This window comes from Amblyomma americanum, chromosome 9, assembly GCF_052857255.1.
Source record: "Amblyomma americanum isolate KBUSLIRL-KWMA chromosome 9, ASM5285725v1, whole genome shotgun sequence".
Lineage (NCBI taxonomy): Eukaryota > Metazoa > Arthropoda > Arachnida > Ixodida > Ixodidae > Amblyomma > Amblyomma americanum.
In genome coordinates, this window is record NC_135505.1 from 141,944,283 (window position 1) to 141,959,129 (window position 14,847).

The 14,847-nt window shown below is 46.7% G+C and overlaps 1 protein-coding gene and 1 non-coding gene across 2 annotated transcripts in view; one reads left to right on the forward strand and one right to left on the reverse strand.

Annotated features, from left to right (window-relative positions):
- Nucleotides 1-14,847, reverse strand: part of LOC144104666 (glutathione-specific gamma-glutamylcyclotransferase 1-like) — a 34,050-nt gene that overhangs the window by 10,319 nt on the left and 8,884 nt on the right. Inside the window, exon 2 of the mRNA XM_077637806.1 lies at nt 4,989-5,024. Within this exon, the coding sequence (XP_077493932.1) occupies nt 4,989-5,024 (36 nt within the window). The remainder of the gene's footprint in view (nt 1-4,988; nt 5,025-14,847) is intronic.
- Nucleotides 2,725-2,796, forward strand: TRNAE-CUC (transfer RNA glutamic acid (anticodon CUC)). The gene has a single exon. It is a non-coding gene; the product is annotated as a tRNA-Glu (tRNA).

A 14,847-nucleotide genomic window follows, 5' to 3' on the forward strand; every position in this document is an offset into this window, starting at 1 on the left:
CAATGCCCGTTGCCGAAAAACAGCAAAAATAAAATTCAGTTCATATTTGAAAGGAAAAACAAGCTAAGGATACCACTCGCCTGGAAGGACAGAACCAGCCGAGGAATGATATTGTCAGCCACGTAATCGTGCCTTGCAAGTCACTACCACTCACCAGGCATCTGGGTCATGCACCGAATGATGACTTCCAGTTCTCCTATATCTTGAAAGAACCTCAACGCAGTACGAAGTGAAATTTCCTTCATTAACGAGCAACCAAAGATGCAGCGCTCCTAGGATACGAAGGTATCGTGACCGACAGAGGCAAAAATGACGCTACTGATCGTGCAGACGCTCTGGGCCTTTCCCGTAACGAACCACGCGCAGGAGGCGTTCTAAGTGCCGGAATAAAGCAGCGTTCGCAGCATCCTCGGTGAAGAAGCCCGAAGCATCTTCCTCCCCTCTAAATGCACGCAAGTACTCTGCTCAGAACAGCAGAAGTTGCAGAAACAAGAAGGCCGGGATGAAGTAAGCAGCCCCAACAGCAAGCAGTAAACACTGCCCGCTGCCTCTCCCCCTCCGCCCTCCGCAGCAGCAGCCAGCACATCTGGTCCGCTCTTCGATTCCTTCTCCTCCTCCCCACTTCCTGAGGAGCGGCCTACAAACCTTTGGCCACCGCGGCTCCCAGCAACGCAGCTGATGCCAGGTTCCCCATAGGGTGCCAGACAACGAGGAGCCGGGGGAGACGGACCCACGAACAAGAAGAAAAGGGGGAGGGGCCTGGGGGAGGGAGGAAGAGGGGAACAGGAAGAGGGGGGGGGGGAAATGCGGGATTGCGGGTCAGGTAACTATGGCTAGGTGTGGCGGAATGAATGGACAAGCAAAAGAAAAGCAGGAAAGGACCGTACCCTCCGTGCCGCGCGGTGTAGTTTGGGGTCGCGGCGAGGTGCACTGCCGTGTTTTTGTGAAGTCGAGCGAGAGCAGGTGGCAGGTAGGCACTGGAGGAGGGAGAGGGGGAAGAGGCAAGAAGGAGGGGAAGAGAGCCTCTCAGGGAGGACCTTCCCCACGTGCGAACCAGGTTTCTCCTCTGCCGTGGCAACTAGGCACTAGCAGTGCTGCTGGAACATTGGGAACAAATTGCAAGCTGACTTTTGAGCCAGCAAAGAAACAAGGGACACGAGTTATATATATAATTGGTTTTTTGGCGAAAGGAAAATAGCGCAGTATCTGTCTCATATATCGTTGGACACCTGAACAGCGCCGTAAGGGAAGGGATAAAGGAGGGAGTGAAAGAAGAAAGGAAGAGAGAAGTGCCGTAGTGGAGGGCTCCGGAATAATCTCGACCACCTGGGGATCTGTAACGTGCACTGACATCGCACAGCACACGGGCGCCTTAGCGTTTTTCCTCCATAAAAACGCAGCCGCCGCGGTCGGGTTCGAACCCGGGAACTCCGGATCAGTAGCCGAGCGCCCTAACCACTGAGCCACCGCGGCGGGTCCGGACACGAGTTCTGGAGGACACCAAAATGTGCTGGTACACCGAGCGCAGGAGATGCCCGCCAGTGCTGAGGTTTTTGAATGAATCCTTTAATTCGCTTTTTGTAGTGTAGTGTACACTGCCAATTCGCCGTTTTTAATGCCATAGAACTGAGGTTGTCGTCTTGCAAAAACCACTGTGTCTCCCCGTAACGAAATTCCCTGCTTCGTACAGAAGATTGTGACGTCATCAGCAGCGTCAATGAAAATCTGAGGACTGCAGTGTTCGAGTACCTTCCATTGGATTATCGTAAGGGATTATACTAACCTTATCCATTCGTACACCTTAATCCGCATACTAATCGACCTCAATTCATCCACTAATCCCCATTAATGTACCTTAATCCATACACTAATCAGCATTTATTCATTTTTTAGGTGGGCTATGGTATACTACCAATATTTGGCAGTGGGCAAAAGTGTTATCGCTTGTCTTCTACATGAATTTACGTGGTTAAGAAAGCCGCAAAGTTTTATTTTTTTTATCGGTGTGCTCTAGCTAGCACTGATTTCGTTGATTAAGGCAAATTTAGCATCCCACACGTTGTAAATAGGCCCTCTTTTATGCTAACTACCAATCGCAGAAAGAACTAGTTTACGGAACAGTGAGCTCGGTAGCCCGTCCTGTGCCGTTCTCTTGCCGACATATTTTGCCACAAGCATTAATACCCTTTTTTTCTGGATTTCTTGCTTACGAGCAACTATGAAACACCTTATGATCCCAGTATTCCTATAGTGTTGTATACATAAAACAAGGTGCATTAATATTACAGTTACAGACTTCTGGCAGCTTCTAAGAAATTTCTTGTTTGTAAAAATTAATCATTAGTATTTTCCGTCCGAAAACAATCCAGTTGACTTTCTTGGGGCCTAGATATGCTTTTTAGGCAGCAAAATGTGTTTTCAATAAAAAAGATAAATGACGCCTGAAACGTTTAAGAGTCCCGTGCTCGAAAGCAAAAATATTTTGCAATAAAATTTTCTCTCGATCACACGGTCGCGAAAAGAATAAAACGGCATTCCGGATCAAAACAACTGACCGACCAATGTCACTGACCGCAGAATCAACTCTTTACCTCCGGCCTGTAGAAGCGACAGCGATAACTGTACTGCCCCTGACACCCTCCCCAACAATACCTTCCAAAGGACACAACCCGAAAAATTCCTTGTCTGCAATATAAGCAGAGCACGATGGTGCCCTTCCAGTTCTCCGGCATGGTCTAGTGGTTAGGATACCTGGCTCTCACCCAGGAGGCCCGGGTTCGATTCCCGGTGTCGGAACTATTTTTTTCGTAATTTTGAAGTTATAAAACTACTTTTAAAATTTTTATGACTTCTAATTTTTTTACGCTGCCGTAAACGCGAACTCAGGCCAGTCCCTCGACCCCGCCCGCCCGCCATCTTTGCATTTTTTTTATTTCACTCCGCTTCACACAACAGACGCCGTCTATGATATCCCCCATTCAAAGCCTGCCGCCCTGCCCTCTTCCCCAGTTGCGCATGGTCAGGTGAGCTTTAATAGTTAGAGCCCGTCTCCTCCTCTCCTGCCAGGGTGTACCGGCGGGTTTCAACGCGCCGACGACAGCCGGTGGCTCATTCGCCTCAGTTGGCACACCTCGGTGGATTTGGAGAGGGAAAGAGTGAGGACGAGGAGGAGGGTGCGCAGCGACGCTTGTGTGGATGGAGAGGGGGGGAAGCCCGGCAGGGGGAACAGCGATACCCATATATGCTCCCTGGTACACACGGAACACCCTCCGATGGGTGAGCGACGAAGCAGCGACTAAAAGAAGAACATCTGGACCTGGCGGTCGTGCAGCCGACTGACCCACACGTTACTCGCACGATGCCCCATCGACAGGCGTCAGCAGCTGCACAGAGCACTTGCAGGAGGTGACCTCTGCCCCCGCGACCTTATGCAACGACCTCCACAGAAGGCCGCCTGTATGTTGCTATTAGCCGAGAGTAACAAACCATTCCTACTGAAAACGAAAAAAAAAAAGAGCTGTGTACTGACATCCGTGAACGATGGTTTTTGTTCTCTCGGGTAATAGCTTCCGTCTATTGCGGAGCTAGATGTTGTAATTCTTGTTAGCTTTGTTCCCCGCTGCAGGGTGACTTGCTGTTTTTGATCTGTCCGCCGCTCGTTCTTACCGCATTTGTTGGGATTGTACGTTTAAATCTTGTATTTCCAATTCTGCAGTGGGTTTTCTGTGAGCTGACAGCCCTAGTCATTGGCGCACTAAGCGCATCCAACAATTCCGGACAAAATCATTTTTGACCGGGAAAGAGTTTATCAGCGCAAATTGTTCACATACTGTAAGATTTCACTGCAACAGTCAATATTACCACAGATCTTCTGTCGACAGGCTTGAATTTTTTTTGCTATTAGCGTTCTTGCAACCGACAAAAAACCTCCGCATTGGTTTTCTATATGGCAGTCTTATCCGTTCGATTCGAGCGATTGAAACACTTGAAAATAAAGATTCTGCTACATATCGGAAGAATGGACCATTACCGTCAATATTTCTATAACGGTACCGTACAGTTTTGCAATATTAATTTTTTTTTTGCCCAAGAATGTTGGACATTGTATAACACCAAGGAATAGGCAGCGCTAAGGTATAGGTGTATTCCTTCTTGAAAGTTGTTGTTAGCTATGTGAAGACAACGAGCTCGGGACGACGGCTTCACAAAGTGGGCTGTTCTCATACGAACGTTAGCCAATCACACACCACTGAAAGCTGTCACGTGACGATTGTGTAGCATTCACTTTACTGCCAATAAGTTATGGCATAGAGCACACAAGCAGCGCGTCATAACTACACATGCCCCATTGAACGACGCTGCCGATGCGATGCAACTGCATTGTCATTGTCGGTGCACTGTGAGTGCACTATAGGCCGAATGAAGTGTCATTATAGCACTCTCCTCAGTAATGACACGCGAGCAAATATTTAAGAGTGACGCCAAACACTGTCGTCGTCTAAGACAGCATTATGCATTGTCGGTAATTTCGTATTATTTATAGCGCACAGTGCACTGAAGTAGTGTAGGTAGTTTTCATGATGCGGGCGCTGCTATAGCAAAGCAACCCATAGGCAATCCATCATATTTCAGGGACAAAACCAAAACAAAACAGGGTAAATGAGTCTTTCTTGTCGTCTGGCACAAATGCATGCCCGCGGACAAATAGTAGGCGAAAATTCTGAGGGCTTTAAGTCTATTTACGTGGAGGAATGTGAAAGCATGTGTTTTCATGAAAGGAAACGTTTTTGACGAAAGGAATGGGCGCAGTAGCTCTTAGATCTAGATATATCGGTGGACACCCCAACCTCGCCTTTACATTTTGCTTCCACATTTTGCGGACACCTTTTCGCCGACTTAGCCTAGTGATGCTTTCATATTAATAAAACATAATTTCGTGGTTACATATTAAATTTGTGAACAAAAAAACAAAACATAGAATAGCTCACCTCTCCACGTTCGACGAGCGTTGCCACCCGGCCGATCTGAAATGCAATGAAGGGCGAGCGGTTATTTATAGAAACAAGGTGACATATTGTGTTCAATGCACTCAGCAAGGTAAAAACCTTCGGCAGCAAATTTGGATGTTGAAAAGACTTTACAAGGTCCACAGCATTTTGCAAGCGGCGAGAAACTACGTTTTTAACCGAAGTTTCCAAAGTGGCGAAGTGAAGAAGCTTTCTTTCCCCAAGTCCGAAGTGATTCACGACACGTAAGAGTGCCTAAATGGCCCGACTTTGGTGCCTGCCGACAGGGATATATATACCGGATCGACATAGTTTAGGTTCGAGTTGTGGTGCTCGGGGCATCACGCTGGCGCCTGTTATTCTATTTCATCACGTAACCACCTCGGTTACCATGGCAACCACTTGGAGGCCGCCACCTTGATTCTATCCGTCGAGTCAGCATAACTCGGAGGCTCGAAAGGCGACCAGTAGAACTAACGCTCCAAAAATGCGCTTGTCTAAAATTTCCGAGTACGATTCAATTGATATTCCTTCACCACAAACAAAACGAACGCTTTCGCCGCCGGTGCGTTCACCTCAGAGGTCGCTCAACCTTACTTGTTGACGACCACGAAACAACACCCGATTCTATCTCCCATTCTTTTCCCCGTTTTTTTTCCTGTCCCCCTCAGCGACAAATCACAGAAACGAAGGAAACAGCCTGAATGGCATCGAAGCGTGCATACGAGAAGATAGATGCCAACACGGCGCTTGATTCCACGGCTCAGCCTTAAGACAAACGACCACGCGACCCCTCGGCCAAAGACAGTGAACTTCGCTGTTTCCCGCCCCATAGCGTATGCCGCTTATGGTACAGTATACAGGGGGCAAAGAAGGCACAGAGGATGGGGGGGGGGGGGGCACGATTCGTGAGGCCGGAATGGTCGTAAACAAGGATTCCCGGCTGGCTACCCCGCGGCAAGCTATACACCCCCCTCCCCTCCTCTCACGGCATCGCAAGTGATTAGGTCAGGAAGCAGGCATCGCGCATTCGACATCATAATCATCACATTCTTCTCCTTCGGCTCTGGAGTCATTTGTCTTGAATCGCGGAGGAAGGTGCTTTACGAGAAATCCGCCACCATGTTTGCCCCCCATGGGATATGGCTCTATTGTCTTCCACGGAGGAAAAACTGGCGAATGCAAAAAGCAACAAAGCATCATACTGCAAAGGAGCTGCATTCCGGAACGGGTCACGACAAACTAGAGAAAAAGCAAATGCGTGCTCTATGGCTTTGCTTTGACTTAGGAGGGCCGGGTGCATAACTGCGTGCTCTATCCTGGGCAAAAGGATGTCACTTGGTCCTATATCACGGCATCTCTTCCTTAGTACACCAATGTGCGAGTGTTAAATAATAACAATACGAGCGCCTGGGAGAGATGGTTAAATTTAGTTAGAGGCTGCTTATTATAAGCTGTAAGAGATGACAATCTCCCTCCATTTCTTGTTTCTTCTTTAACCTATTAAAATTAGAGATATATTTCTCTCGCATTCGGGACGGAACTTCAAAATAATAAACGTGAAACGCTCGACCTAGTTTCAAAAACTATTGTTGGAACAACTGTCGCACCGTGGCTGGTCGCTAACAACACGACGTTATTAGTTAATTCAGGGAAGCGCACTATCTATTCTGGAGATAAGAGGTCCATTGTTGCTGTAACTAATTTGACACTGGTCGTGGAAACAGGGCCTGTAATGTTCACAACGCCCCCAAGGAAAGAAGAAAAGGAATTAACTTAAATGAGCGCCCTCAATCCAAACAGATGATCTGCTTGCGAGTGGCAAGCGAAAATAATTACCCCGAGGTACCGCGTGAAAAAAAAAGTTATTATAACATTAGCAATATTAAAACCGCAGGTTGAAAGCTCACGAAGACACAACCAAGTGCAAGCGCGTCTAACTTTGCATGTTGTCTGAGCGGAATATAATTGCTTCAAGAGTAGAAAAGAATTATTTACTGCATCACGCTTGAACTATGCAGGTGCAGGTGGTTTTTGACGATGCTTATCGAGCTGGGTGGTCCGTTTTCCAGATTTTACTGAACTCCCAAGTAAGTGTGAATTCAGAAGCTATTGTCCATTGAAAACACGTAAAAAATATTACAGAAAAAAAGTGCAATGTTTCAAAGAAACGCGCGGAGCTGCATTTGCCCCATATTCCTCGTCATCTTAAGGTACAATTACGTTGCAGGACATCTCGTTCGAGTCGCATTTTATTGGGAGCAAGAATGATCGCTATACCTGAACACGAGGCAAAATCAATTCATTCATTTCATGCCTGTATCGTCCTTCAAAAGGAGGTACGAGGTTAATAAATCAAAAGAAAATTAGGCACTTAAATCCCGGTAAAACATATGTGTAGAGGAGGCTTGAGCAATGTCAGAACTCAGAAGAAAGAAATTCCCAGCCACAGTCCCTCATTGGTAAATACCTGAGTGAACCAGACGCCAAATCACCGAACTAATAAAAACTTATCATCATCATCATCATCATCATCAGCCTGACCACAACCACTGCAGGGCAAAGGCCTCCCATATCTCTCAAATTAACCCGTCCTTTGCCAGCTGCGGCCACCATATCCCCGCAAACTCCCTAATATCATCCGCCCACCTAACCTTATGCCGCCCCCTGCTACACTTGCCTTCTCTTGGAATCCACTCCGTTACCCTTAAGAACCAGCGGTCATCTTGCCTTCGCAGTACATGCCCTGCCCAAGACCATTTCTTCCTCTTGATGTCGACTAGGATGTCATTAACTCGCGTTTGTTCCCTCACCCACTCTGCCCACTTCCGGTCTCTTAAAGTTACACCTATCATTTTTCTTCCCATGCCTCGCTGTGTGGTTTGACTGGTGGTTCGATAATTTTATACCGTAAATGTACAAACCGCCGTGTGAAATCACTACCATAGAAACGCGGAAAGGCGAGCAAGATGTGTGCAGCAGGCTGCCAGCAACTCCTACAAACGATTATAAGACACGAAGAATTTTGGAAATCATGCAAGTTTGTCGATACATTGCGTCCGTTTCATCTCGTACTTTTTTTGTTTCCTAGATACGCCACCAGGAGACGCCGTCAAAGACCTTTCTTTGCCATTCTTATTCCCAAGCGATCAATACGCCGGTATCCCTTTCGAGGATATGCCGCGTATCAATGGAAAAGCCGTCTCCGCAGTACGTCGATCTATAGCACAGGCCTGCATCATCGCGAAATCTAGCCTTTGTGCTATACGCCGAAGCTGGCATACCCTTATATTTGACGGTGCCTAGCAACGTAGTGGATTTTCGAAGAAACGTTGCAAGCGACTTAAAAGAGAAAACTTGGGGGGGGGGGGGGGGGGGGCGCAACAGAAGCAAATCTGCCCACAATTTGCTGCGGTGGCTCAATGGCTACGGCGCTGTCCATGCACAAGGGCCCAGAAGGATGTCCTCGTCTCCTGTCTTCACAGCCAGGGTTTGTGTCGTGCGATCAGAAGCTTTACTCATTCATATCGTATGTAGACAGAAATTCTTGAAGCGAGAGCACTTTCTTCTGTTGCTGAGCGGTCTTGTGTTGTCGCGAAAGAAGTGCCTATGTCGCGAGACCGGAGCTTTGGGACAATGCAAAGTCCCGTGCAAAAGAGCGCCAGTTACGAAGTTGGAGACAACTGATGTCTCTGAAGACGTATGATAAAGTCGAGATAGGAAGTGTGCTGAAATCGGGGTGTATAAGACCTGCTCTGAGAAGAGTTACACTGATTCCTACAATAATATGCATAGCCTTTGTCGTAGCAAGAGACTCAGTTATAAACTGACGTCGTGACAGAGATTGTTTTTTAGGACAGGAGACTAATGAAAATAATGCAAGAATTTTTGTGCTTACGAAAAAATTGAGTTCAAAACACCACCAAAATGTTTGTCTTAGGACAGAGGGAAAAAAAACTATAATCAGCCCGTCTTTGTTGGCCGGAGCTTCACGAAAAATTGTGAGTCTGCGAGATGGTGGGTGCTAGACTACGGTCATAGATTCTCATTGGACCAAAGCACCTCCTATACGAGAAGTTCTCGTTCAGTGCGTCAAAGGTGCCGCTATGGACACCGTTGGGCCAAGCATTGCGAAACTTCGGGAGCGCGATGAACTCTGTGAAAACAATAAATGGACGCTAACTCCTCTCTCTCTTCAAATACACAGTGAAAAATTTAAAGCCAAAATGAAGGAATCGAACACAAAGCACGTGACCTAAATTTTTAATCACATGGCTGTTCGCTGTTGCGTTTGAAAGCATGAACCGAGACATAATGGGAAAAGAATATAAGGTACATGGTGGTAACTGCCACCGAAAGGGGGCACAGTGTGCGTATGCACTCCAAAAGCGAATTAATCTATATGGAAGTACAAACGGAGTAACCTACCCTGTTGCGCCGTCCTTTTTAGGGGCAGGTTATGCTGCTCAAGTCCCGGGGTAAATTTGGATCACTAAATATGCGGAATGCTTACTGTTGGCAACGGGGGAATATTTCCACTGCAAAGCTTAGTAATGTCACGCAATTAGCAATGGGAGGGGGCTCTTAAACGCGGAACCGAAGGTCTTGATGTTAGCAAACAGAGAATATTGAAACTTTGCTTAAAATCTTCGTAACTGGTAGAACTTTGCATTTCTTTAAGAGGGAGTTTGTTTCCGCTGCCAACCATAAGTATTCCGCATTTTTAGTGACGGAAATCTACCCCATGCCTTGGGCAGCACGCTTTGCCACTAAAAAGGAGGGCACTGGAGGATAGCTTAGTCCCATTTTTACTCCTATATGAGTTAATTCTTGTTTAGAGTGTACCTTCCCTGAAAGTGAACGAAGAGAAAGGGCACGTATAGAAAGAGAAGGATCTTGCGCCCATCCGAACCCGACCGCGGCGGCTGCGTTTTTATGGAGGAAAAACGCTAAGGCGCCCGTGTGCTGTGCGATGTCAGTGCACGTTAAAGATCCCCAGGGGGTCGAAATTATTCCGGAGCCCTCCACTACGGCACCTCTCTCTTCCTTTCTTCTTTCACTGCCTCCCTTATCCCTTCCCTAACGGCGCGGTTCAGGTGTCCAACGATATATGAGACAGATAGTGCGCCATTTCCTTTCCCGCCCAAAAGCCAATTATATATATATATATATATATATATATATATATATATATATATATATATATATATATATATATATATATATATATATATATATATATATATATATATATATATATCCACGCCCCCCTCCCCTTTCTATGTGATATAACTTTTTTTCCCGCCTAAACAACCTGGCCTGGCACCTCCCACATGAATGCTAAAACCACTCTGCTGGTTTCAGTGAATAAACAGAACAGTAAGAAAAATTAACGAGACACTTGGGTGCCGAATGCGCGTCCAATGTAGGGAGAAAATAAATGCGCTTCGCGCCAAAGGGCTCACGTTGGTGCACGTCGTCTCCGACGCGCCTCGTCATCAATTACAGCGCGCTTACGCAACGATTTACGAATGCTAAGACACCCATCACTGAGCGAATAGCAGATCCCGCGCTCGAGTTGAGAAAAACGCTCGTACGCACCCCCCCCCCCCCCTTTCCCGTTCGAAAATAAAAATAAAAAGAAAGGCCATTCGTGGCCGTGGAGAGCGTCGTCCCAGGCAAAAGCATTCAATTAGGAGAGTCGGGGCGACTGCTCCCAGTTTTCATTGCTCTGTCAGCCTGTATTTGTGTGCAGCACTGTTCAAGGTAACCAAATGATGGTGCCCAAGTGAGTATGGAGACCCCGGTTGCATGTATTCCATCCTCAATGGGGACATTCAGCTTCACTATAAACAGAGTCCTAAGTGTCTACAATACCCACGGGAACACCGCAGCTGCTCCGGAAACAATTACCGCCCTATCACCGTGAACGCGATGTGGCAATGAGGCAGCTTCCTGTTGCATGCCGTTAATGTAAAGTCTGATATCCTGAGACCTTGGCCTCACATGTGGTTAAAGGCGAATTATTTCATAGCGCGACGCATGCGACAGCACGAACAGCTAGCTGGACGGAGAATAAGCACTTGTGAATTAGCGCAAGTCCCGGCTACCTTTTTGTGCTGCCTCATATGTTGCTCTGTGATGTGATCTATCTTTACCATAAGTCAACCAGCCCCAAAGAAGGCGCTGCGAGAATCATAGGCCACCTGTTGTGCAGAAATTGAAACTTGAAAGTCTAAGGTCCATATAATGGTCACTTTGCATGCATCTCTTTTGTGCGGAGGTCATGCTCATTCTGTGCTCTTTCTCCCAGTCTCCCTTTTATTTGCTTTTTTCTTTTTCTTTTTGAGAACATGAGGTGGCCCTGAGCACTTCTCAGCCATTATACCTAAACAGGTTAGGACAACAATTGTACATGCCACTGGGAAATAAGAAGTTACAACGCACGCAAGGCGGTAGTATATCAGGGAATCGGTACTGAATTTTATTTATTTATTTATTTATTTATTTATTTATACAAAATACCTCTAAAGGCCCTCAATTTGAGGGTATTACATGGGGGGGGGGGGGGGGGGAGGTACAGGCAAGATTCAAAAGTAAGAAATAAATAAGCAAAAAAATTCAAGAAACTACAAACAAAAAACAGATAAAAGCATATGGATCGTTGGAATAAAAATACAAAACCGACATAATTAAACATTGAAGCATAAATGGCAAGAAACAGAAACATTAACGGAGTAAAATTAATACAAGTTATACAATGTCTATCCACAACGGCGTGAAAAATAAAACAACGAGAATTATCAATAACAGAACTAAGAGACAAAAATCTAATGCACTGGTAAGTTCACAACCTACTAAATGATTTTACGCAGAAGTTACGCAGATGAGTTGGATTTGAAAGCCATTTAAAAATTAGTTGTCGCTTCGCTCCACTAGAGCTGACCCATTATTATGAAGCATTTCTGGAAAATAACTTTTACTGTATTGAAGCAGATGGTGTTTTTCACTAATTTCACTGTTTCGTAATTTCCGCAGCTCGCATACCGGTCTGAGAAGTGAAATTGGCTTGACATTTTGATACTTTTCTCAGTACCTCTAATCTGGACTGCTCCTATATACGATGAAAAAAAAAACACCTCGTGACCGCTTGGCGCTTCTATAAGGCAGTCCTGGTTTATGTCACTTCGTTGAGCACTATACCTCGTTCAGACCCTCCCCAACGCTTTTACCATCGCATTCCTTCTTTTCTAGACGTCATATCTCTCAAGTCACGCTAGTAAAGGGAGCAGAGAAAGTGAATGGCAGGAAATGCAATCTGGGAGTCCACAGTGGATATCGCAGTTTTCGGTGCATTCCGACCTTTTTTCATCTCTTCTCATTCAGGCCGACGCTTATCCCGGTAGCGTTAAACTGCCACGAACGAATGTCACTCAACATCATGCGCCGGAGAAATTCGGTGCAGTGACTTGAAAAGCCACTCAACCTCGCCAGAGCAGCTGTATCACTCGGGCAGTGAAAACTACCTACAGTGCTCACTAGTAATCATAATGCAGACAAGTTTCGCAGCAAGAATAAAACGCACACAGAAGACGAGGAACAAACAAGACACGACTCTGCTGCAACAGGCTGTGCTCTTGTTTGTTCCTTGTCTTCTGTGTGCGTTTTATTCATGCTGCGAAACTTGCCTGCATTATGAATAGCAACCAACTAGCCCAAACCACCGTGTTACTTCACAGTAATCACTAGTGTTCAGTAGGTCACTAGTCTTCACTAGTAATCACTAGTGTTCACTAGGTCACTAGTGTTCACTAGGTCACTAATGTTCACTAGTGGTCACTAGTAATCACTAGTGATCACTAGTGTTCATTACGTCACTAGTAATCACTAGCGTTCACTAGGTCCCTAGTGGTCGCTAGTGACACTAGTGTCCAATTGCACTAGTGTCCACTATCATTCCAACAGTGTCCTTTGGAGCTACGTTCGAAGTAGGTACTGTTTTTGCACAGCCAGCGAGCGCTTGCGTTCGGCTGGTCAATTCGGTGCAACGTAATGACGCTTCGTTCGTGGAATAGGAGCTTCTTGTTTCGAAACTGCCTGACGAATATTCGCCTTCGGTCAACCGCCAAGTAAAACACGCATTCTCCTGAATACTTCTCTATAGAGTTCGGATGGAAGCCTTCCAGTCCAGTCCAGTTATTGGCGCTCTATTTTGTTTTACTCTCTAGAATTTAAAATATTTGAACCCTGTGGCAGACCATGTTGAGGATCTTCATATCCGAAAATGCGCTAACTAACAACTAAGTCCCACTTGAAATTCACTTTATATTTTTAATCCAAACACCTTGTTTGTTTCGTGAAAGGGTAATCCTATGTGCGCCGATATTAGGTCATCATGCCTGACCGAAGACGTGCACAGTGATTTAATCCTCGGTCATTTTGAACGGGCCGCTGTAGAACTTTCTCACAGGCCTCGGCAAAGAAATCAGCAAAGAAAGCCAATCGTGGATTATTACGAATCTGATGCTTCGTGGGACCACGGCTTAATGCACGAGGGTTGCCTTGAGCGAGATATATTCCTTGAGTGATGTTTCTGCAAATATGGTTTATGGAGCTTTATTATCCCCAAGCGACTGAGGCTATGAGGGACGCCGTAGTGAAGGGCTCCGGTTAATTTCGCCCGCCTGGAGTTCTTTTAACGTGCACTGACATCGCACAGTGCACGGGCCTCTAGAATTTCGCCTCCATCGAAACTCGACCGCCGCGGCCGGGATCGAACCCGCGTCTTTCGGGCCGGCAGCCGAGCGCCATAACCACTGAGCCACCGCGGTGGCCGCCTTTATATGTAAATAAATAACAAATAAAAAATAATGATTGAGGGCCAAGGACATCACCGTTTCAATGTGGTTCCACTGTGCCATCGCTTTCTGGCAGGCAGTGTAGTTGTACCGCACCCACTCTCTATACGCATGTGCAGGGCTGCACATATCTGTGCAGGGACGGGAGCACGCACTAATCAGGCGGGAAGCAAAAAAAAAAGAAAGCAAGTGCCCACGGCGGGCCTGTTAATTAACATTCCTGGATGCTCCGGCCAAGACAGGACGGACGGCCTTTCCGAGCCGCCATCTTTCTTTCAAACAGCCTGGCCACGTGCGGCGAATTACTAGAGCGCCACCCACCTACTCTGCGTACTGCGGCTGACTACCAGAGCGAAGCTATAGGCGCAACGGGGGGATTTGTTGCGTTTTTTCTTAGCTCCCGAAGATGTCCGGGGAAGGGTGCAGGTGACAGATGGGGTGTATGGAGAGGGTGTATGATGGACGTACGAGAAAAGAGAAAACGGTGTCGTCCGAGACCTCAAGTAGTGCCGAAGTAAAAATCAGACAGGCGCTCTTCTTTTAATTGCGAGGCAGCGTTTGGCTTCGCGTGGCGTTGACATGGCGGCCGGCCCCCTCGGTGGGGCTACAGAGTTGGAAAGTGAGGTGCGGTCGAGTTAGAATGGCGTGGAAATGTGTTAGGAGTCCAGCTACGGATATCCACTGGTCAGTTCGTTTTGACGAAGAACGCTAGGGGACTCTGGCGTGGCGTTAAGTGAAGGTGAAAAGATATCAATCGAGCAGTGCCTTCGTTACTTGTGTTGTCCTTTTCTCTTGGATCCCGTGATTAAATGAAATAAACATGAATGGGTTTTCGCTTGAACGCGCACTTGAACGCTTACGTTAGCCAGGCCCACGGTGACCGTATAACCACGTAGAACCGGCTCGTGAAAGGCGCCTCTTCCTGAGTAACACTCCTTTTAACCAACACGTGAACATGAGAGTTCTCTGTCACGACGCATTAC